The sequence below is a fragment of the Hippocampus guttulatus genome, chromosome 21, assembly GCF_054856545.1.
Source record: "Hippocampus guttulatus isolate MCC_2025c chromosome 21, RoL_Hgut_1.0, whole genome shotgun sequence".
Taxonomy (NCBI): domain Eukaryota; kingdom Metazoa; phylum Chordata; class Actinopteri; order Syngnathiformes; family Syngnathidae; genus Hippocampus; species Hippocampus guttulatus.
The window spans coordinates 9,750,150-9,772,361 of NC_141281.1; the positions used below are offsets into that span (position 1 = coordinate 9,750,150).

Below are 22,212 nucleotides of genomic sequence, written 5' to 3' on the forward strand. Positions count from 1 at the left end.
TCAATGGACTAGTCGACCGCAAATATCAGGAGAGGGAGGGGCCGCTCCCTGGGCTGAGGCAGAGCTGGTGGCGGCTTCACTCGTAAGGGAAGTCGGCAAGGGATAACGTCGCTCGGTGGAGACATGTAAAGATGGCAGAGCTACAAATGTTGCTCGATGATGAGATCCCGGCCGGCAAGAAAGCGCTCGTCGAGAGTTACCAGAACCTGACGCGAGTCGCGGACTACTGTGAAAACAATTATGTACAGGTAAGCTAAAGCGCAGCTAACCTCCTACCGCCTTTTGTGGCGAAAAAGGCTGAGGATTCGAACGCTGGTTGGCACCGGAAATGTCGATAAAGAAAGTGGCTTGCGGGGCCGTGTTAACCCACTGCTCACGGGGCGCCTCGTAATGAGCCGCGGTGGCGATATTTGACGTGTTTACACGGAGGGTGTGTCTACTTTCCCCCTTCTTCGAATAATAACACGCCGTGTCGGTTAAAAACTGCCGACGCTTTGGAGGCCTGTTTTACAGCCGGTCAGTGAACGCGTCTCAGCTGTTAAACTTGCTTTTATTTCACATGGAGCCCCTTCAAAGAAATCGTTTAATCCTACATTTATGCTACGCAGTGCCAGCAGAACCCTTTATAAACACGATACTAACCAACGGACCGTTTTAAAAGCACCTCTTCGTCCCACAAAAACGATGCGTGTTGTAGTGGAGCGTTCAGTGGCAACAAGTGAACTCCAGCGTCCCACTCGCGTTGTTGTTGCTGTTGTTATCTTCAATCCATCAGATCGTTTATGATGAGACACATGCGTGGTAATCTGTGGAATGTACTGTAAATCATCTGCAGGCTTGAGGAATGTGTAGCCAGGTCAATAAAGCTTGGTGCTATTGATTTTCTTTCTCCCCATTCTCTCCTCTCTTCTCCCCCAACAAACTTCTTGGTAGCTTTCATCCCTTGCTGGCTGCACAGCTGCCCATTTAGTTTGACTTCATTTAGCTTCCACTGTATAGCTTTTAGGGCCATTTGGCGCATGAGTGACACTGGGGGTTTGTTTTTAAAAATGTGACAGCTTTGTTCAGTGAGCAAGTAACAGCAGGAAGAAGAGGCACCATTATCAACCAGGGAGGGTGTGTCTATTCCAGCTGCACTCCCCCTCAGGATTCCCTGTAATTTCGTTTTCTTCCTAGGCCTGTTTGCTGTAAGATTTGGCAGCGTGGAGGCACCGCTGCGAGGAACATTTATGCCAATTATAGCCCTCGACGACCAGCTAAAGTGTTTTCTGGTCCGCTTTGACGTCTTTGCGGATAATGTGTCCTTTCTAGAAACTTTTTTTGTTTGTTTGTTTTAGAAGACGTTTTGCTTTTCATTCAAGCAGGCTTCATCGTTTCATGCGACAAGGCTTAGTTAGGCTAGCACTAGGCGTCTTGGTCATTTCATCGCCACTGTCTTCTTCTTTCTCCCTATATTTGCTGTTGCAAACCTGTCACGCTACACACAGTACTAATGGTTAAAAAAATGTAAACAGCACACAGTCATAGTCCTTTTTTTATCTCTTGAATGTGAACAAACAGGAAAGCCGTCGAGGACAAAAGCAGGCGATTAATACGGGGCCACGCTGGCTCGATTATTAGGACACTTCCTGAGGAAACGCGAGTCAAGACGGCAAAGACAAAGAGTGCGCCACAGTCATCGCCGCATCCTTCTAAATGCTCGCTCTTCATCGTCTTATTTGAGCGCTGCCGGCGACACGCCGGCAGTGTAGAAGAAGAAGAGGAGTGGGAGGAAGTTACGCCGTTGTAAAGGTTTGCAGTGACAAGCCGCTTCAAGCTGAGGCGTGTCGGTGTGTCAGCACGCGTGTGCCCGTCATTGTGGATTTGGAACAGGCCGACAGAGGGATCTTATGGAAAGTGCATTTTTAGTCCCGGCACATCACATCGCAGGCCGAGGAGCTTAACATTTTTATATATTTATTTTTCGAGTTGAGTCTTAGTTTGAATGTGTCACGCCGATCACAAAATGGGGGGTCAACTGTGGTTGCAAAATGTCAGGAATCTTCAAAGTTGGAAGTGATGCCCGGGAATGATTTACGCTACTCCCAAAAAGCAAGCAGGAGTGGGGTGAATTTGTTGAAGTAGTATTTAAACCGTCGTCCTCGTCACGCTGTTGAACTTTTGACATCACGAGACCCAAGACGACGCCTGACAGTTGGTTGTGCTTCAGGAAGCCGAGCTCGAGAGCCCCAAAGTCATCAGCAGGTTGCACCAGAGACTGGAAGAGTCATTGAAAGACAAAAAGCCGGGCTCGCCTGGAAATGTTTACGCATCAAACACCTGTTGTGAATTTTGCCATTCACTTCCTTGTTGTCGAACATCAAACTGTGCCAACGATACTGAAACAATAAGCCATTTCATGTGCCTTCAAAAGGTTACGTGAGGTCAAACGAAGATGACTTTTCATCTTACACGAATAAAATCGCGACTGTCCGAAATTTTCCACGAACATCAGAAAAATGTGAATATTCTCATAATATTTCTGACAGACTTAAAAAAAAAATTCCCACTCCGTTATCCGTGTCTAATTTTCCCTGACTGCGTGGCCTTTACACTCCTTGGCCCACATCTACTGTGTTCAGACAAAGTGTGTGGCTTCCTTCCTGCTGGGAGCGGGACCGTCCAATTCCAAAGTCACTCGGCAAAGGTTAATAAGTTTGAGGCAAGGCCAAGTTCTCCTTTTGTGACACACCTAAGGAGTTTTTAATTGCGCTCCGGCAATCCTTTAAGGTCGCGGAGGCCTTCTGGCCTTGCAGTCGTCCGCCATCTGCCTTCATGTTGTTTGTTCTTCCAGCTGTCCTTGTCCTCTGTTTCCCTGTTTAATATTTTTCTGCAGATTTCTCCCAAAGTCCTCTTGTTTGGAGAAAAGTATTGCTGTCACATTTTCGTCGTCCCATAAAATATGTTTTGGTCTTCTTGGTCTCCATCTTAGTTACCTTTTGAGATTTGTTTTCCGTCTTATGTGTTCTTTATCTACAGTTTGCTTACGGTATTTTTCGTTCCGTATTTGTTGTTATGGAAGTACTACTATCCAAACGCTAAATTGGTCGCATCATAACATGCGTTTCTTGTCTTTGGCGTCGTCATTTTCTTTGCCGTTTTCTTCATTGTTTTGCCACTGTCGTCATCTTTGTTGCTGCCTTTGTCATTGTTTTCTTTTGTCTGACTTCTTCATTCTTCTGCATTTGTACTCTTGGTTGTTAGCGACTTCGTCTTCAAATTCGTAGTGCTGTAACTTCCGCGTTGTCTTGTTAGTTTGTCGTCTTTTTCAACAGTTTGCGTGTTCTTCTTTATTCATTTGTTTGCTCTGACGGAAAAAACGCTAAATACGGTCCTGACACAAATAGTGATGGGCAAATACCGATACCGGGGATCGTATCGAGTCGATACCTGCCTTATTTTAAAGTATCAGGTACTCATGGATGCTCCCGATACCAGCCACTGATACTTAAGCTATGAAAATGCGCAATCGCTTTGAGCGGTGGCCATTTTAAAAAGTTGGGGCAGTCAATCACATCCCTTTTATTTCTACACTGTGTCGACTCTTTCCAACCCGAGCTGCTTCTTATCAAAGTCAAGGAAGAATTTAGTTTCGAATGCTAAGCATAAACGCCAAAAATGATCACACTTTTGCTTGGATTACCTTGCTAGGAGCCTCCTTCCATGCGATGCGGCAAAGCACAAGGCCTCGAATGCGAGTCGGTGTGAACCCGCGCTGTAATCTCATGTGATTGGTCGTCCTAATGAGCTTCCGGATTTCAGACGGTTACATCAATCCGAGTTCAACAGCTGTCCGGCCGAGATTATAGTTGGCAGCAATCAGCCGTGCGTGCGTTTTCGTGTGGCCAAGAGCTTCGTGAGATCGCCAAGCGCTCCTTCCCCCGCTTTCGATGTATGTTTGACCTCTGAGCCGTTTCCTGAAGATAGTTTGTGTCAAGATTTGGCATTTGTTAGGAGCTGCCGAGTTAAAACAAACAAAAAAAAAAAAACAACACAGGCTCCTCTTCCTCGTCCTGAGTGTTTATTTTCTTGTCGCGGTCGTCCTTGACAACCCGACCATCCGCACTTCAACAACTTGAGATGGATTCCAGACATTCCTGAGATTTCCTCGTCGTCGGTCGGGCCCTCTCTCTACATGTGTGGGAAGACGTTGCTGCGGTGTCAAGACCTTCCAACATGCCCGCACGCTGGACGGAGTGTCAAAATTGAATCTTGTGTGATTTGAGGCCAGTGTATCGAAAAAAACACACACAACAAGGATGAGGGAGGAGGGGGGGGTGATGCACCCTTGAGTTTCTTTCTATGTGGTGTCTTGAGTGATGTCATGTCAGGAGGTCCGTTTCCTCTTTCTGCTCAGGCATCTGGGTGGAGACTCTTGGACAGTTTTGGGTCCCATGAGAGGAAGTCTCAACTTTTCCTCCTCTCCCGCCCCCGTCCGGAGATGATGGTTTCTCTGCCTGGCATGTTGTGGGGTGAAACATTGTACGACACTGACAGCAGGCAGCTCTAAATTTGGAGCAGGGCAGCGAAATATGAAGTGTGAGCGTATCTTCTTATGATATAAATGTGCTGTACCTGCGAGATTGTGCACACGCTCCGAAATTTCACTTGATTCTTCTTGCCATATAATTAGATTCTTATCCTGCCTACCTCAGCTCCTAGTGGCAGGTTTATTGGGAGCGCACACACACACACACACACACACACACACACACACACACACGCACGTCCCGCATTCCTCTCTTCTTTTTGATTTTCAAACCAGATGAGGCGGCGACAGCCGCGGCGCTCTGCCGCGTCTTTTGTCGACTCCGAAACGAAAGACAAAAGTATGCCGGGAGCTCTGCGAAAAAGTCCACAAGAGTCGCTTGACTTTGGATACAGCAACCGTGACGCCTCCAGATGTTTGTGTTAACCGAGCGTGTCTGTTGAGCGTGAGTGACGGGGTGGGCGGTCGCCCTTTTGACGCCAGAACGAGACGCTTGTTCCTCATTGAGCGTTGCAAAAGGGTGGAAAACTTGTGTTAAGTTTTCATGGGAAATTTAGCGTCAGAACAGCAGAAGCAAAAAGCTTCCTCAAGCTAGAAAGCGGAGCGGCGCTTGCAGGTTGAATGGGATTGGATGGTTGACGTCGGCCGCGCGATTAACACGAGGCCGATGCTTTAACCTCAGCGTGACCCGGCAAATGAAAATTATGGAATCATCCTGCCGTTCTTTTCCATTCCCACTTTTCCTCCACTTATTGCAGTCTCCTTGAAATAGAGAATAGACAGCTGACGATTGGGGAAAATAGGCATTGATCATCTTTTGTGTCAAATGTAATTTTGGGGCGGGCGAGTTTTGAATCAGTTCAGCAAAGAAATTCTGGAAGATTCTGTGGTGTTTCCTTTTAAAGCCCAATTATTGTTCTACAAGGGGGAATTATGTTGACCCGATATTTTTGAGGCCAGCCAATGACGCGTCGCTATCTACTGTACCGACCGAGGAGGCGTTGACCCATTTTGTGAAGTGTAGCTGGAAGAGAATAAACATTGTCTGAGCGGGAAAATGTAGGCCAGCACTTGTGCACTGACAAGCGGGATTTAAGAGTCGTGTGCTTGCGCAGGCTGAATCTGCTTCTTGCTGTTTTTATTTTATTTATTTTTTGTCACTGAGGTACAGTGACACCCACAGTTACCCACAGTCGCTTCTTTCAATGTCGCACTAATTATACATCCTAACACACATTCAGAAGCAGCACATCAACAGGCGTGAACACTTAACCCCGCCGCCCCCAGGGAGTGTGCCGTCTTTGGATCAGGAGGTGTCAGGGGCGGTATGGGATATCCTGGCAATGCCGACCAGACGCTCATTTGGATTCACAGTTTTCTTCTCCTCCTGTCTTTTGTGTGCCCGGTAGGCCCAGGACAAGAGGAAAGCTCTGGAGGAGACCAAAGCCTACACCACGCAGTCCCTGGCCAGCGTGGCTTACCAGATCAACGCCTTAGCCAACAATGTGCTGCAGCTGCTGGACATCCAGGCCTCGCAGCTGCGGCGCATGGAATCCTCCATCAACCACATCTCTCAGGTCATACGAGCGCACACATTGACCACCGTTGTGCAACCAGAGCGCCCACTTCTGCTTTTCGCTTCTCGAATTGTTATTTTGAACCACAGTGCCGCACCGTCGCGGTTTCCTTTACCGTCTTTTTCATTGCACGGGGGGGACGTGTTCCCACTGCTCGTGTGTCGTGTTTGAATGACTGCACTTCTCTTGTCTTGCGAGTACAATCACACCACCCGGTGTTTGCAAACACGCCACGACACATCGGTGCAGCTTTTGGCACGAGCCTAGAAAGAAACCTATTTGACCATCGGCGTCGAGCTGCGCTATCAGTTCGTTGCTATTCGGAAGAACCATCTCTGTACTTGAGGATCGTTCCTTTAAAAAGTGTCCTGACGGCGCAGCGCCATGAGAGGGTCAAGCAAATTAATCCCGGTGGAGAAGAAGGTGGCCGCACGCTCTCTCCACAGGTTAATCCATCGGCGTTTGAGCGTTTAATCCTCCTCGGGAAGGTGTGCGGGACCTTAGTTAAGGATTCAGGGGGCAAACTGCAGCTCACTATTGATGTGGCAGACACGGGGCAAAGCCATTTTTTGGAGTCAATGGGAGTGACAAAATTCAGGAACATGCACATGGGTGAGTGCGTACAATTTGTGCAGTTCCAAATTGCAATTTATCAGCCTTGGAGGAGGTCTGCGCTCCTCCCATCATCGTTGGAGTCCTACTTGGAGCTGTAATAAGGCCCCACGAGTTTGATGGTATATCGCAGATCTCTCGGAACCTTTCCCTTTTCTGCAGAAGCAGCATTCGTGCACATGCAGGTAGTACCAATGAAGGTATTAAGAGCTCAGACAAGTAAAAAAAAAAAAGTGAGTTGCGGCCAATTTCACTATGACATCACACACGTACTTTTCCGGGTGGGAGGAACTCCGATGGCATTGAGAAAACTGCACAAATGGCTTGAATAAGGATTCAAAACCTAATTTCAATGTATGAAGTGTCGCCTGAATCGATATTGAGGAGAGTAACTTATTTTGAAGGGAGACCAAATTATATTTGAACAAGTTGACCGAGAAAGAGATCTGTCTGAAATTCTGACATAGTTATCGTGATTATTTGGGGATTAGCTCATTAGTCATTTATATTAGTTATTTATAATGTTTTTTTCAATGGCTAGGCGTGGAAGAAAGACTTGCCCCACAAGTACCTTTGTGCCTGTTGATTTAAAAACATGATGTAAACGTCTTTTACATGTGTTGTTGTCCCGTTGGGTCCAAACACAAGTTTCTTGTACCGCCTCTCTGCAGTATGGGTTGTGCTTTTCCCACGTTAGCTATCTTATGTTTTTTTTTTTCCTTCATCCTTGTGTATCGCGTCAGGAAATTATTTTTTCGCGATACACCAAAGGTCAGTTTTTCATCCTAATGGAGGCAAAAGTGCACTTGGTGGGACTCGAGGGCAGCAGTGCAGTGGAATGAGGAAGTTGGCAAGCAAGTAAAGCAAAGACCTTGAAAGAAAAAAAAAATCTCAATTGTTCACTTTCATCTCAGTGAATAGTTTCGAAGCCAACACCAAGGTCATCATACTTGTTGTGTTGGCAACAACCCGGGTCAGCCTAGGGCAAGAATATAAAACGCAGCTCAAGATTGGTTCAATCGTTATCCGCGTTTTTTAAGCAAGAGAAACGAAAAGACTTTTTTGGACTGTAGGGAAATGTTTTCGTCCACTCTTGTGTTCCACGAGCTGCAGCGGCGATGGAAGAGGAAGAGGTGGGGAGGGGGGGTTTACAAAAAAAAAAAAGCTAATCTTCCACTTTGTCTTGCGTGTGAAGTGGCTGCTAAGAGGCCGCCAACAGGGAGAGCTTTGTGTGCGCAGCGGAGGCCGACTCCTCACACGACAACCTCGCTTGTGACACCGCCATCGACCATGCGTGTGTCCATCATGCGGCTCCTGTGCCAATTATCCCCCCCCCCCCCAGAGCGAAGAAGTGGCGAAGTTTTGTGACACTTAAATAGTTGAAGTGTCCAAAATTAATCGATTTGATGTCATGTCAAATATAATTCGGTTCAAAATATGCCTTCGCTGAAAAATGGACGTCTGTGACTGTGGCGCTCTCGATTTAAATCGTAACCGGCAGCTTTACAGAGGCCACACATGGCGGGACTCCTCCGTCTGAGTCACTGTGAACACCACCAGGAATGGTCAAGAAATTGAAGGCGCGTCATGTCTTTTGTCTGCGAGGCACTCGCAGGCCCAAAAAAAAAAAAAAAAAAACCCTCAGGGCTTTTGTTGGCAAGAATAAACATGAGGCGTGAGCCATTTGTCCGGGTATGCGTCTTGTGACACGATGTGAAAGCGGGGCAGGAAGAAGTGAGTCAGTCTCAGGATGTTGAGGAGGGAGGGGGGAGAAAGAAAAAAAAAAGCACAACATGAATGAGCTTCTTTTTGAATGATGCCCCTCAAAGTAATTGTTGAAAGCCCAAAATAGGATTGGAACTGTCGTTCGTTGGACCACCTTCACCGGCGTGCTAAACAAACTGGGAGGATTTGCTCAATTCTGTCTTTGTAATCCCGCCGGACGTGCCTGAATCATTTCCTGGTTGTGGTTTTTATCAGCTAAAAATGACTTCGATCCTGAGGCCACATTTTGCTACAGAAGAATGTGTGGAATCCGTCGCCCAGACACTATTTTTTTTCTTGAGCGAGTATCAAGACTTAAGCTTTAAAAATGGAACTCGATGCTTCTGATGGCGTGGAGGCGGCCGCCGCTGAGTGAAACCCATCTCCGAGTCTCGAGGCATTTTGCTCCTGTCCTTCCTGACCTCAATTTCCAAAGCGCTGCGGGTGCGCGTATTTCGTCTGGTCGTACGCTGTCAAGTTAGGTTTGCTCAAAGTTTCGACATTCCGCTCCCGGCCTTTTGATTGGTCGAAGATTTATGGCCGCTAGCTGCTACTGGTGTGTGCGCATCCATCCATCAGCAGCCTGACCCGATTTCCCAACGAGCCCCCTCGCTCCCCTCCGCCATTAATCTTGGGGGGCACATATCTCGACTAGGGATGGACGTCTTTTGGAGCTCATGTGGGCTTTGAGTTATTCTGCACCAAATTTCTGGACTGTTAGTGAAGCAATCTAAACACGAGAGGGATTTAATACGGGACCGTTTGAAACCAAAAAAAAAAACATTGGATCGATTGCCCAGAGAAAGCCGGCGTTGCGAAGTGAATGACGGCTGCCCCTCACGTTGTGGTGTTCACATTTCTGTTGGCTCACCACCCTCACCAAGTACCCGCCGATGTCATCCGCAGACGGTGGACATCCACAAAGAAAAGGTGGCGCGGCGGGAGATCGGCATCCTGACGACGAACAAGAACACGGCGAGGACCCACAAGATTATTGCGCCGGCCAACATGGAGCGGCCGGTTCGCTACATCAGGAAGCCGATCGACTACGCGCTGCTGGATGACGTCGGACACGGAGTCAAGGTGAGAGCTCGTCACGTCACAGCAGTGGTCCCTAACCTTTTTTCTGTCGCACCCGCCGCTTCGTGGCCTCTCTTTGCTGTCTCTCTGTGATATTTACCGACGCCTTGCCGGCATTTGAAGGTGAACCCTTCTCCATGCACGCGGATGCGGCGGCGAAGTTCGCTCCGAGCTCGGTATTTCCTTGTTCCTTTCTGGCCGTTTTGACATGCCCTCTTTCTGTCTCTCTCCTGTTTTTCCACCACCCCACCTCACCACTTGCCCACACTAAGTGGATGAAAGCCAAGGTAAGTCGTCTGTCACGTGACCCATTTTGCCATCCTGCATTTTTAAAAAAAAATAGATTCTCCCTTTCACGTGGAGTCTAGAACACCATATCGCAATTCTTGTCATGTAGTCCTTGTGTTTCCCCATTAATCAACCTCTTGATGATGACAAACAACCCCCCGTTCACACCCACTGAACGCCACAACCCTCAACCCTTGTCATTCACAATGTGTTGTTGTCGTCCTTAGATGCCACGTAGTTTAGTGATTTTTTTTATTTTAATTTTTATTTTTTTTAACTCAGCTCGCACACCCACGATTAGCATAGACGACTCCGACAAGGCCAAACAAACACGTTTTATTCCACCAGCATGCCAGACTTCCTCAAATATCGGCAAAGGGTGGTTGATTATTCAGCCGCCCAGGCGAGTGCTAATGTAATTTCAGATGAATTAAACTGCATTTATTACAGCGGTGGCCACTATTTCAGGAAATGTCTTATGTCTAATTAATTTGGATTCACAGACCCTGTAAATTAAGTTGTACTTTGATTGCTTTATCCTGAGAACGAACGCTAGCACAGTGCAATACGCAACTTCCTTGGTGGTGGTAATAATGATCTGCTTGTTTGGATGCACTTGTTTCATCAGAAGCTTTGGAAGGCTGAAACAAGTGCAGCTGTCAAACTGTGCTTGCTGCTGAAGAGTTGGTCTAAAATGAACCAGTGGTCTGCTCGAAAGGCGTGTTACTCTCTCTTTATTTTTATTTGTATTTCCCCCCTCCCCCCGTCAACCACAGCAGCACGGAAACAATCAGTCAATCCGAGTCGGAACGCTATCGCGGACCAACCCGCCGACGCAGAAACCACCGAGCCCGCCCATGTCAGGGCGCGGCACGCTCGGGTAAGACACTGTTAGTCACTGTGGAACACAACATAATCCCATCGTCTTTTAAGTATCTCATGTGACGTTTATATTGGTGGTATATTGGTTCCAGACCTACCCAGCATCAGTGAAAATCTTTCCACACACTTGAAACATTTAAAGTTATGAAAAGATACTTTTGAAAGTATTCCTCAGCACCACCTCTCACCCTCTTGCTCCTTCCTATGACATCTGTCCGAGCAAATAAAAACGCCCACTCACACATTTTCCCCAAATATGAGGCGGAGCGTGCTTGCTTCAAGCTTTTTATGTGTCCTTCTCGGTAGTCACAAATGCAGTAATTGTATGAAATGCTAAGATTAAGGACGCCCTCCCTGAACACACCACTCGCTGCTTGATTTTATTTTATTTTTTAATGTATTTATTTTTTGGTGGGGACTTTTTCAGTCGCAACGCATCCTACAAAACTTTGGAGCCCGTGAAGCCCCCAACGGTGCCCAACGACTACATGACCAGCCCGGCCCGCCTGGGCAACCAGCATGGCGCGCAGCACAGTCCCGGACGCACGGCCTCGCTCAACCAGAGGCAGCGCACACACAGGTAGGGGTCTAATATTGTTGGTTTTGTCTTTCTCTTTCTGCAACATAATAAAACAAGCGGGCACCAAAACGCAGCCTAATAGCCAATTAGCACATTGGTGCCGTGAAGTGAAACCTCTCGACTGAGGGGAAAAAAAGCTTTGTATCAGTCGCAATGCTGACACGAGGATGAATTGCGAACGTTGCAGAGGAAGTTCTGGAAGCCAGATTCAAACCTTGAACCTCCGAACTGCGGGGCAGACATGCTAACAACCACTAGGTCACAGTGCTGCATGCATGTTTTGCTCCCACACCTCCGTCAAGAGCGAAACACTCGTCTCGTTTGAAGTATGGGCTCGTTAGCGAAGGAACGCGGCAGGCTTGGATGCTCGTTTAAAATCTTAACGAGCATCCAAGCCTGCCGTTTTTATGTTGTTGTTTTTTTTGTAACAAATGAGGCTAGGAGGAAGCGCTTAAACACAATGAGCGAAGGAGCGAGATGAAAATTGGACTGAACAAAAAAAAAAGTGTTGGCGTTTTTATTGTGCAGCCTGCAGAGGGTAAAACCCTGCTGTTTGTGTCATGAGTGCCCCGGGGCTCCACTGACATGGATCGGGGAGGGGGGGTGGTTACAGAGATGGAAGAGTTTGGGGCGAGGGGGCCTGGTTTACTGCGACGGAAGGTGCTTGAGGGGTTTCAGGGGCATGTGAGTTGACAGTGAGGCCGAGAGATGGGGGAGGTAGGGGGCGGGGTCATCAGTTCAAAGCACGATGAAAGTAGAAGAGGAGGTAGAGGAGGATCAAGGGTGACCCAACCCAGGGTCAAACTCAAATGTGCTGACGCAAATGTGACACTTTGATGTCCTCTGCTTCCATTGATCGAATTCATGTGCTTGACCACAATGTTCATGTCATCCACACATTTTGGATGGAATTTTTGGTGTTCAAATTGGGACAGCAGGCGGGAGTAACCACCAGAATCCCCCCCCCCCCCCCCCCCCCCAAAAAAAACAGAGAAAATCCACCTGGCTCGGATATATTTAGTGTTTTTCATTGTGGCCCCACGTGGAAGTTTCTCGTCACCAGTGGTTGGACTTAATGAAGTCCAAACGCAGTGAGAGGAAAAAGTTTGTGAACCCTTTGTGTGTGTGGGGGGGGGGAAGTGAACCCATCTAATGTGAGTGTGTGTGGTGTGTCTCAGTGGCAGCAGCGGGGGGAGCAGCAGCCGGGAGAACAGCGGCAGCAGCGGCATCGGCATTCCCATCGCCGTGCCGACGCCGTCCATTCCCAACTCCGGATCAGGTGAGCTCGTTTGTGATTTCGACAAGGCAAAATGCTTCAATATGTCATTGGACTGTTTGAGATTTCAACTTCAGTATGGTGCTATGATAGCCCCCACGCCCACAAACACACACACACACACGCCAATATGATGTATGATCATAAAGTGTTGCGTAAAGCCTGTTTACCCGACAGGGATTATGCGGAGTCCCATTGTGTTCGGAGAGCCGCGCGTCGTGGATGTGTGACAGTGTAAATAGGCCAAAGCTGCATTAAAGCAGCGGCGCCGCACATCGAAGCGCACCCGGGGGTCGTTTCATCACATTCCCGCGCCCCGTGTCTGTCGCTCAGAGACCCTTTGAGAGTTTGCGCGGCAGCTTTTTGGCCTCGCCAGCGCAGGAAGGAAGTGTCACCATGGAAACAGTGGCCCCAAGAAGGAACAAGGGGCTGAGTGACGACTATCCCAAATAAGCGGCTTGTGTCAAATAAAAATGCAGGAAATTTGAGAGCATCGCAAATGAAAAATGCACTTTGAGTTGACTGAAGTGGATTATCGTCACATATTGTAAGAAACTGGGGAAGTGTTATTAACTCATTCAGTACCAGCCAATTCTGGACCAAGTCTGAAAAGACGTTTAAAAACGTCTTTGGGAGTGGATGAGTTAAGTCTAAACTAAAGTCATACACACAACACGGTTGTCTTTAACCGTTTTAGGTACAGCGGTTCCTACAGTGGACAGCTTATCATGTTATCAGGTTACAGGGTGCATGAAAGGGTTAAATGGGCACTGCCTATCGAGTGACATCAGTAGCTGCAGTCACATGGTAGAGCATCGTAGAAGAACAGCGGGCGCAGGCTACGAAAGTGCGCTCCGCAGAAGCTTTTGCGCGACTGCTAATCTCCTTGCCCCGCATGTTAGGCCGTCATTCCTTTTCACTCAGGCAGCAGCCGATCTGACGTTCGCTCGCAACACAAGTCGACTTTAGTAAATCGGGGCCCCAAGTCTCCTGCTGCTTCAAAAAAAGTTTTTTAAAAAAACCTTTCCACAGTACCGTCCATGACCTCCCCCCCGGGTGCGCCTCCTCCGCCACCTCCTCTTCCTCCAGCTGGGCTCGGTCCACCGCCACCACCACCACCACCACCACCTCCTCCCATAGGTGAGACCTTCAAGTGTGCCAGTCGTCATACCTGGCTCACGGTATTCGTGGGTCAGTCGGATGGAGCCAGACCCTCAAACCAGTTCTCTCAATCTTGGTGGTGGTGGTGGTGGTGCTGCTGGTTGACTCTACTTTCTGTCTGTTGGCACACGAATGTATAACCGATTAGTTATCTTTTTCTGGTGAAGCAATGCTGGTTGAGAAGGTTCGTCGTGGATACATCATTTTCTTTGAGAATACTTGAAATGACAAAAACATGACAAGGAAGAGATTTTTTTTTTCTTTTACAATTTTTATTTCTCTCCTGTAATGTCATCTAAGCACCCGCGCTGCTTCCTTTTGATTGTCCGCATCTGATTCTAATCAGATTGTTCACTGTTTTGGGGTCTCTTTGTCTCTGTCCTTCCTTCTTTCATCTTCCCGCTTGCTTTCCGGGCATTCCCCACCCGACCGACCCCTCGCCAGCGGTGGCTCCAGGGCCCGGCTTAGGCCCCGCCCCGATGTCGCAGTTCGGCACCATCTCGCGGCAGATTTCGCGGCACAACCCCGCCAACTCGTCCGTCTCCATGGTGTCGGCCACCGGCACCTACCGCCGGGCCCCGTCCGTCACCTCGCAGTTCTCTTTGCAGCAGCAGCAGCAGCAGCTTCAACAACAACAGCCTCATGTTAACGGGGGCACGCCCACTTACAGCCACAACTCAAGTAAGGCCCCCGCCAGAGTAATGCCAGTGTAGTTTAGTGAGTGTAAATAATACTCCACTCGAGGTTCAGGACTTTTTATCCAAAGATTTACTTAACCACTCTGTTAGCGTAGTGTCGTGATAGTCTACGGCTTCGTACGAATTAGTCAAGTGAACTATTTTTACCGTGTCGGGCAAGTATTTGGGGATGCCTCGGTGCCGTATTGCGTTCCCACACAGAACATATGAAGTCAGGTGCTTTCTGAAAAAGAAGAGATGAGTTCCAAGGTGGCGGCAAAATGTCATTGGGCGTATTCAGTCGTTTGAAGCGAACGCCAGAAAAGTACAAACTTTGATTGGAGACGCACCTCTTCAATGGATTGGACCCCTGTCGTCTTGAGTCAGGGTGGGGCAGCCTTTTTTTTTCCACTTTGGGTGACTGATGCTCTTTCTTTTCCATTTCGTTTTCTTTCTCTTGGTTTCTTTCCGCGTGCGTGCCCTTCTTCAGTGTGCGCGGCCCCCGCTCCTCCTCCCCCCATGCCCCAGCTGACGCCACAGATTCCCCTGACTGGCTTTGTGGCCAGGATGCAGGAGAGCAGTAAGTGTGAAGCCCATCATTGATTCACCCCCCCCCCCCCCTCCCCCACCACCCCTCGCCGTCATCATCCTAGTCTGTGTTCCCAACTCCCAGCATGCATTGCTCTCCCCCTCTCTCTCATCACTCACAAGTGTCACGTAGCTCCCCTCCAGCACTCTGCAACTATGTGACTAACTTAAACCAATTGTTCATCCCAGGGTCACACTTGTAATCTATTTGCCGCAGCAATGTTGTGGACGTCAAGTGTATTATACTAGACCGGGCTTGAAAGAAGTAAGATGTGTCACCACCTGGTGGTGTAAACAAAAGTACATCTCGTGCACAGTCCAAAACACTGGGTACACTCGTACAGTACACTGAGATCCAAATTTAGAGATAATCATCTCATCAATAAAAAGAATTGTTATATTTGATAACATCAAATTCTCAGTGTAAGTGTGCCGAATGATGTGGGCATGTGTTGCTTACCAGAGACCCGTGAATAAATACATGTTAAACGATTGATACAAATCTTCTTGTTAATTGATGTATTGTTAAAAATAATTTAAATTGCTTCTGATTCTGATCCACTGCGAGTGCCTCCACTCCCCCAAAAAATAAGTTTATAATTTGAAAGATGCTGGAATCACTTGAATACAGTTCCATGGCACCTCAATACTACCCAAGATTTTTTCCCCTTTGGCCTGAGCACCAATGAGCAAAAAGGTAAGTGATAGTTTCTAAAAATCTGCAAATGTCAATTCGCAAATACATAAGACTGAATAGGTGTGTGTTGAAATAAAGTAATTATTCTGGCTGTATTTTTTTAACTTCATTTAAAACATTTAGAGTACATTATAAAATCCTGGGAAGGCTTCGCCCATTTAATGCAATGGTGCAAAAAATGTTTTATTTAACCAGCTACTGTATTGTCCTTGCATGGTAGTTGCATGATTAGTTGTCATGGTCTCAGTAGTGTTTTGTTCCCGTCCAATGAAAAACATGCATGTTCAGCTTGTGTATGTTTTTTTTTTTCTTTGTCAAAAGGAAAAAAAAAATACAAACTGTGGCTGTTATCCCTCAAATTTGCATGTGTCAGTTGCGCATGCGCATCGTCGTGCCGCTAACCTCAAAGTCCACGTGACATTGACGGCGTGTCGTTCTCCCTCCAGTCTCCGACACTCCGACTCCGCCCCCGCCGCCGCCTCCGGATGACATGGCCATGTTCGACGAGTCCCCGCCACCGCCGCCCCCTCCCCCGGTGGACTATGAGGAGGAGGACGCCTCGGTTGTGCACTACAATGACCCCTATGCTGACGGAGACCCCCATTGGGCACCCACGAACTACATTGAGAAAGGTTGGTGTGGCAAATTTTCAACACCAAAATGCTCAATCAAACCACTTGATTTTTGCTTCATGAAAGTCTACTAGCCTACTAGGTGAAATTTTCTTTAATCTGTTAGATAATTTTCTTTGATCTCTTAGATCCCTTTTCCAACTCTTAAAATTCGGTTAACATCTGAGTCTTTCATCTTAATGCTGAACAATTTTTCATTGTTCAGTCGGGAATAAAGCCCACCTAAAAATTATTTTGTGTCCAGTCCAGTCTTTCCAACGACCCGGCTACACATTTTTACACATGCTAACATGTGATAGGAAATGACAGAGCTTATGAAAACTAGCATAGGTGTTGCAGTGATTTGAACCCTTTCAACAACTGCAACTTGAACCATGTCGAGGTTTATTTTGTATGAAATGAAAAACATCACCTCGCACACTTATATGTAAACCGAAGAAGCAGAAATGTCATGTGCGTTTCCACCTCTTCCCGCCAGTGGTGGCTATCTACGACTACAGCAAGGACAAGGACGACGAGCTGTCCTTCATGGAAGGCGCCATTATCTACGTGGTGAAGAAGAATGACGACGGCTGGTACGAAGGTGTCAGCAGCGGCGTCACCGGCCTCTTCCCCGGAAACTACGTAGAGAGCATCATACATTACGCCGACTAAACCAGAACAATTTATAAGTAAGATGACAAACAATTTGGTCTATATTGAACCCCTGTTGATTGTGGAGCTACGTTGTAGTCCCACCCGCGCTATGGAGAGGACAATACGCATAATTTTTTTCTCTCTCTCTCCCCAATCAACTGCTACTTTGCACACGTGGTGCAGCAACGCATACAAACAACACTCACACCCATAAAAAAACAGTTGCTTAACAGTCCGCAAATATACGGTTTGCATGAACGGTAAACTGAAATATATAGCGGGGTCCACTGTATTTTTTTTTCCTTGGTGGGCGCACGGGCGACATCAACAGTTGAAGGATGTGGGGAATATGGCCGACTGCTTTAAAGGGGTTCGATGGGAATGATTTCTTCTAAAATTTTTGTGGATTTTTTTTTTCTTCCAGTCGGCGGTATTCTCTCTCTGTGCTGTAATTTGTCCAACTCAAAACTTCCTCCCTGAGAAAAGAGCAATTTAGAAGACAAAAAATATTACCTTCAGTTTATTGACCTTACGTTTGTAAATGTATTCACCTTTTTTTTTTGTATTACTGTTGAATCACTGAACTTGCAGAAAATGCAGATTTCGGGACCTCAGAAATTAAACACATTTGGCACATTCATGCATTTACATCCTTTAATGCAAAAAAGAAAAAAACAAAATCCTGCCATGCAACGTTTACCTTCAGGTTCCCGATGGATTTGGTGGTGCCATGCTGCATGTATGACTAAATGACCAATGACATTGTCAAATTGAAGTGCTCCACAAACGAGGATTAGGTGAGTTGCTAAGCATATGTACATTAAATTGTAAAAGAAATGAGGATGCCAACAACATTGTTTTGATGGCATCCTTGTGTCTTTTGCTTTTTGGGGAGGATGTGGGGGGTATTTTACGAAATACACGGATGTTGCTTCGGAATGCAGCTGCGTTGAACTAGGATATCAGGCATAACCAGATCAATAGCTAAAATGATAGTTTCGATTTTTCAATCGAGGCGTTAACGTTCACAAAGGGTGCAGCCGGCGGATGTTTCCGATCTCCCAGTTGCCTTGAACGCACCATCACTGAACTCGTCTTCGGTTTTGGCACGTATGCCGTTAGCACATCAGCATGTCGTCTTTTCACCCTGTTCAAGGGAGTAATTGGCCCAACAAGTGCATTCTCGGTTGTTTTATGGTGTACTGTGGTTTGCGCGATGCTCTGTATCGTCGAAAGACGTCTAAAAATAAAAATCGGGGCGAGGCGTTGCATAGCGCTTTTGCCTTAACTCAGCCGTACACTTCCTGTTTGCATTGACCAATCAGAGAGGAGAGCAGACTCCTGTGACTAGTCGTAACGCTTTCAAGTACTATACAGTACACGCTGATTTGCAACAAGAAGCCGAGCAGGGTGGACTGGCAGTTTGAAAACCAAACATTCCACATTCAACTTAACGCTAATGAACTGAAAGTTAAAAAAAATATATATAGATGTATATATGACCAACTTTTTCTTACCTCTTGACGAGCACCCACATCCTAATTATCATTCAGATGTAAACTCAATGAGTTCTCTGATTAGGTATTTTCTTTTGTTCCTTCAAATTTGCTTGAGCATTCAACAAGAAAATGTGGCTCCTCTGCCCTTCATTGTATGTAAATTATGTTGATTTAAAAAAACAACTAATGTACAGTCTTTTATAATAAACAATTCTATGTACAACAAGCACGTGATGATTCAAGAACACACGGTATGTTTTGCAATAAAATTAAAAAAAACTAAATGTTTTTATTGAGCAGTGGTTGCAGATGTTAAGGCCATGATTTGTTACACTTGGGACACTTGTCACCCTTCAGTAAGATTTCAAGTACGGACGGGTCCGGAGAAGGAATGACTACATAGTACAGTACGTAGTGACATACTTTGCTCAGTGCTTCACTTACTTCCATGCAGAGCATTTAAAAAAACCTCCAGAACACACTCATACAGAGCCCCAAACATGATTTTTTTGAAAATTATGGACACAGAAAATAGGCATAATATGCACACCAAACATACTGTGGCCACATTTACATGTGTGGGGCTTTGTACAGTTGCGAGTTTGTTAGGTATCTCAGCAATAATCATGCGAGTTATATACAACACTGTATATAAAGGTACCTAATAAACTGCCTAAATAGTGTGTAGCTGTCAAACATGATGCGACTCGCTCTTTGTGTCGAGGTAGAAAGAGACGTCATTGATGGGGTTTCTCATGTCCGGGGGGGTGGTAGGGGGGTGGGGCTCCGGGGTGTGCGTTACTTGTCCCTAGCAAGCACCATGTGAGTGAGCGCGATGAGGGCGTCCCTCTCGGCCGACGGCCGCAACCTGCTGATGTGCCTGATGGCTTCTTGGCAGTAACGCTGGGCGAGGAAGTTGGTCTGCTGCACGCCATCACTCTGCTCGCACAAAAAAATAATAATAATAATAATGCAGATGTAACGGTTTCTTCTATGTAGTCAAATAATTCATTTTTGTTTGAAATTGTATTTCGAATTAACCAATTTATTCAGTTCAGTGCATATCTAAATGGTTTATTTGACTTCTAATAAATAAAACAATTATTTAATCAGATGAATAGACTTGAAAAAATTTATTTTAGCAAAGAAAAAAAAAAGTGTGGCCGATTTGTGGTACCTGCACGACATACTGCCAGGCTCGGTCGACGTCCCCTTTGGAGCTGAAGCGTCTCATGATCATGGCGTGCAACTCCGGAAACTTGACAAATTGAATGATAATTTTTTTTATTCGGAAGAAAAAAAACTATTTGCTTATGAGTCGCATAGTTTGTAGAAACTAACCTGCTGACAAGCGAATAAAACGGGTCCCGTGGCCAAGCCCAACTTGAGATCGGCGGCCGACGGTTTGCCCAACTGACTGGCGCCCGCCGTGAAGTCCAGCACGTCATCCACCAGCTATGCACACATTAATTACTTCATTTTTACTACTATTCTATTTCCAGGGGAAATGGGACAACTTGAATAATTGTATCTGCTTTTTTTTTAAACGCACACACACACTTTTAGGTGCTTGCGATAATGTTGTAATCCTATAGATATGAATGTTATTTAACTTGTAATTGTGTGCGACTTTTGCATTGATTTGCAACACCTGAAAGGCGATGCCAACATTCCTTCCGTACTGGTAAGCGATCTCGTGAACGTCAGGGTCCGCATTGACCAAAATGGACACCTGTGACAAAAAGAAGAGAATGAAAAGGAGGAGTCCGTCTGCGTGCGCTCACGGGTGTGGTACAGACAGAACGTACATACTGCTTTGCAACTGTTGGCGATGAGGCTGGCCGTCTTCTTGAAGGTTTTCTCCAGGTAGTGCTTGAAGCGCTCGCTTTCGTTCTCTTTTGAGCCCAGCTGCATGAATTCGCCTGCGTCGCAATAATTGCGATTTAATGTGATTAATTTTTTTCAAGGTCCGCTTCCTATGTATTTTTTTTTTTTAAACAAACAAAAGTGAATACAGTATACGCACACTTTTGTTAAGGACTTATTACCTCTGACAAGGTCCTCAATGACCTGCGCCAACACTTTAACCACGGTGATGTTGCCGATGCGAGCCAGGGCCATTGAGGCAGCTGACAGAATGAAGTCTCCTGCTAAAATGGCCTACAAGGACACGACACAGTCAAAATAACACGACATGTGATAGACTGCGACCAGAGCGAGCGCTATTTCCTCCATACCTTCCTTTCGCCCCACAGGTCGTTGATGGTCCTCTTCCCTCGCCGCTTGTCCGAGCCGTCGATCACATCATCGTGCACCAGGCTGGCCGTGTGGATCATTTCTGAGATCATGGCCACGGCACGCTGGCCGGGAAGTAAGTCTCTGGATGACGGAACGGAGGACATGTCAAGCGCTACTCACGCCTAATGAACAGCCAAATGTGCAGGTTTTTTTTTTTTTTTTTTTTAAATACCCTGCCCCGTTGCTGTGGATGTTGAGGGCGCGGGCCATCAGGATGACGATCATTGGCCGAATGGCTTTGCCCTTCCCGTCAAAGTAATAATCACATAAAGACTTGAGCTCTTCTTTAGACACAAACAGCTCCTGGGACAATATAGAAAACATGCGTGAGAGTGAGCAGGATTCCCGAATCAAGTGGCTCAAATCCATTTACGTTATTTACCTTTTTGATGTCATCGTATAGGCTCATCAAGTCTTTCTGAGCAAGGGTGAAGGGGTCTTTGGGTTTGGCATCGCTGTGAATCTTCCTACAGGAACACGCTGGATACTTGTGTCTGCATGGAGAACACAGACAGTATTACAAATACAATAAAATAAAATCACAATAGAATCACGAGTGTCACCTGGCGAGAGATAACGTTGTGGACCTCTGAAGGAAATTCTGGTTTAATTGAAACGATGGTGGTGCCTAAAAAAATAAAATAAATAAAAGTCATCAGGCACTTGTTTCAATGAAAAACGTGTGATAACCCTCCCCCTCCCACACACATATACTGTACATATTATATATAGATATAGATATGTGAAATAATGTAAAATCTAACAATAAAATAAATATGTGGGGGGGGCATTTGAGTATTAAGATTAAGATATCCTTTATTTGTCCCACACTGGGGAAATTTACAGTCTACAGCAGCAAGATTGTGGGTAGAAAGAAGGGGAAAAAACACAGTTCAATTAAGTGCAATATAAATACAAATATGGATAAGGTCGCAGTGCTATTATATATGTATATATATATGTATAGTATAGGACTTTGCATTCATTGGTCACAATTTCGCAAGTGACAAGTTGATTTTATTTTTATTTATTTATTTTTTGTAAATGTCAATGAATGAATGAAGTGGATCAAGTCAAGCTTATGACCACTAATCTAAATTATAGTGAGAAATGTTGAACATTATATCTGAACAGGAAATTATTTCTACTTGAGCCCATAAATGTCAAAACTAATCTGTTCATCGCAGTGAGATGACTGACAGCCGCATTTCACACTATGTAACCAGATGACCTTCCTTGTTTCCCCCTTCCCGATGTGACAGCGACTCCCACCGCCACCGCCGCACACTTACCTCGTCACCCCGGCACGAGCTCGAGGGCGTCCGCCCGGCGGACGCGGGCTTGAAACTGGAGAAGTGCCACTGAGCTTCTCGGACAGTCGCAGCGGCGCGACCGACGGTCCACCTCTGGCATTGCCGCCACAGTGGGCCCGCCATG

At 46.4% G+C, this 22,212-nt stretch overlaps 2 protein-coding genes across 10 annotated transcripts; one reads left to right on the forward strand and one right to left on the reverse strand.

Annotated features, from left to right (window-relative positions):
* The first annotated feature begins 28 nt into the window (after window positions 1-28).
* abi1a (abl-interactor 1a) lies at window positions 29-18,761 on the forward strand. 9 transcript variants are annotated; one of them, XM_086101738.1, is made up of 12 exons: window positions 29-248; window positions 5,938-6,105; window positions 9,388-9,564; window positions 9,834-9,848; window positions 10,626-10,729; window positions 11,159-11,311; window positions 12,490-12,590; window positions 13,620-13,727; window positions 14,193-14,429; window positions 14,916-15,005; window positions 16,157-16,342; window positions 16,821-18,761. In XM_086101738.1, exons 1-12 carry the CDS (start codon window positions 132-134, stop codon window positions 16,994-16,996), a joined length of 1,632 nt encoding a protein of 543 aa, XP_085957864.1. In that variant the 5' UTR covers window positions 29-131; the 3' UTR covers window positions 16,997-18,761. The 9 variants fall into 9 exon arrangements, with proteins under 9 accessions (XP_085957864.1, XP_085957865.1, XP_085957867.1 ...); XM_086101739.1 differs by having other exon boundaries at window positions 10,629-10,729; XM_086101746.1 differs by lacking the exon at window positions 29-248 and adding an exon at window positions 4,362-4,578.
* Window positions 18,734-22,211, reverse strand: pdss1 (prenyl (decaprenyl) diphosphate synthase, subunit 1). Its single transcript, XM_086101750.1, has 11 exons — window positions 22,068-22,211; window positions 21,339-21,403; window positions 21,158-21,269; window positions 20,948-21,078; window positions 20,715-20,856; window positions 20,526-20,637; window positions 20,290-20,399; window positions 20,129-20,209; window positions 19,819-19,932; window positions 19,655-19,735; window positions 18,734-19,416 (listed from the first exon to the last, which is right to left on the reverse strand). The coding sequence occupies exons 1-11, from the start codon at window positions 22,209-22,211 to the stop codon at window positions 19,276-19,278; spliced, it is 1,233 nt and encodes a 410-aa protein (XP_085957876.1). The 3' UTR covers window positions 18,734-19,275.
* Between the last annotated feature and the right edge of the window lies 1 nt (window position 22,212).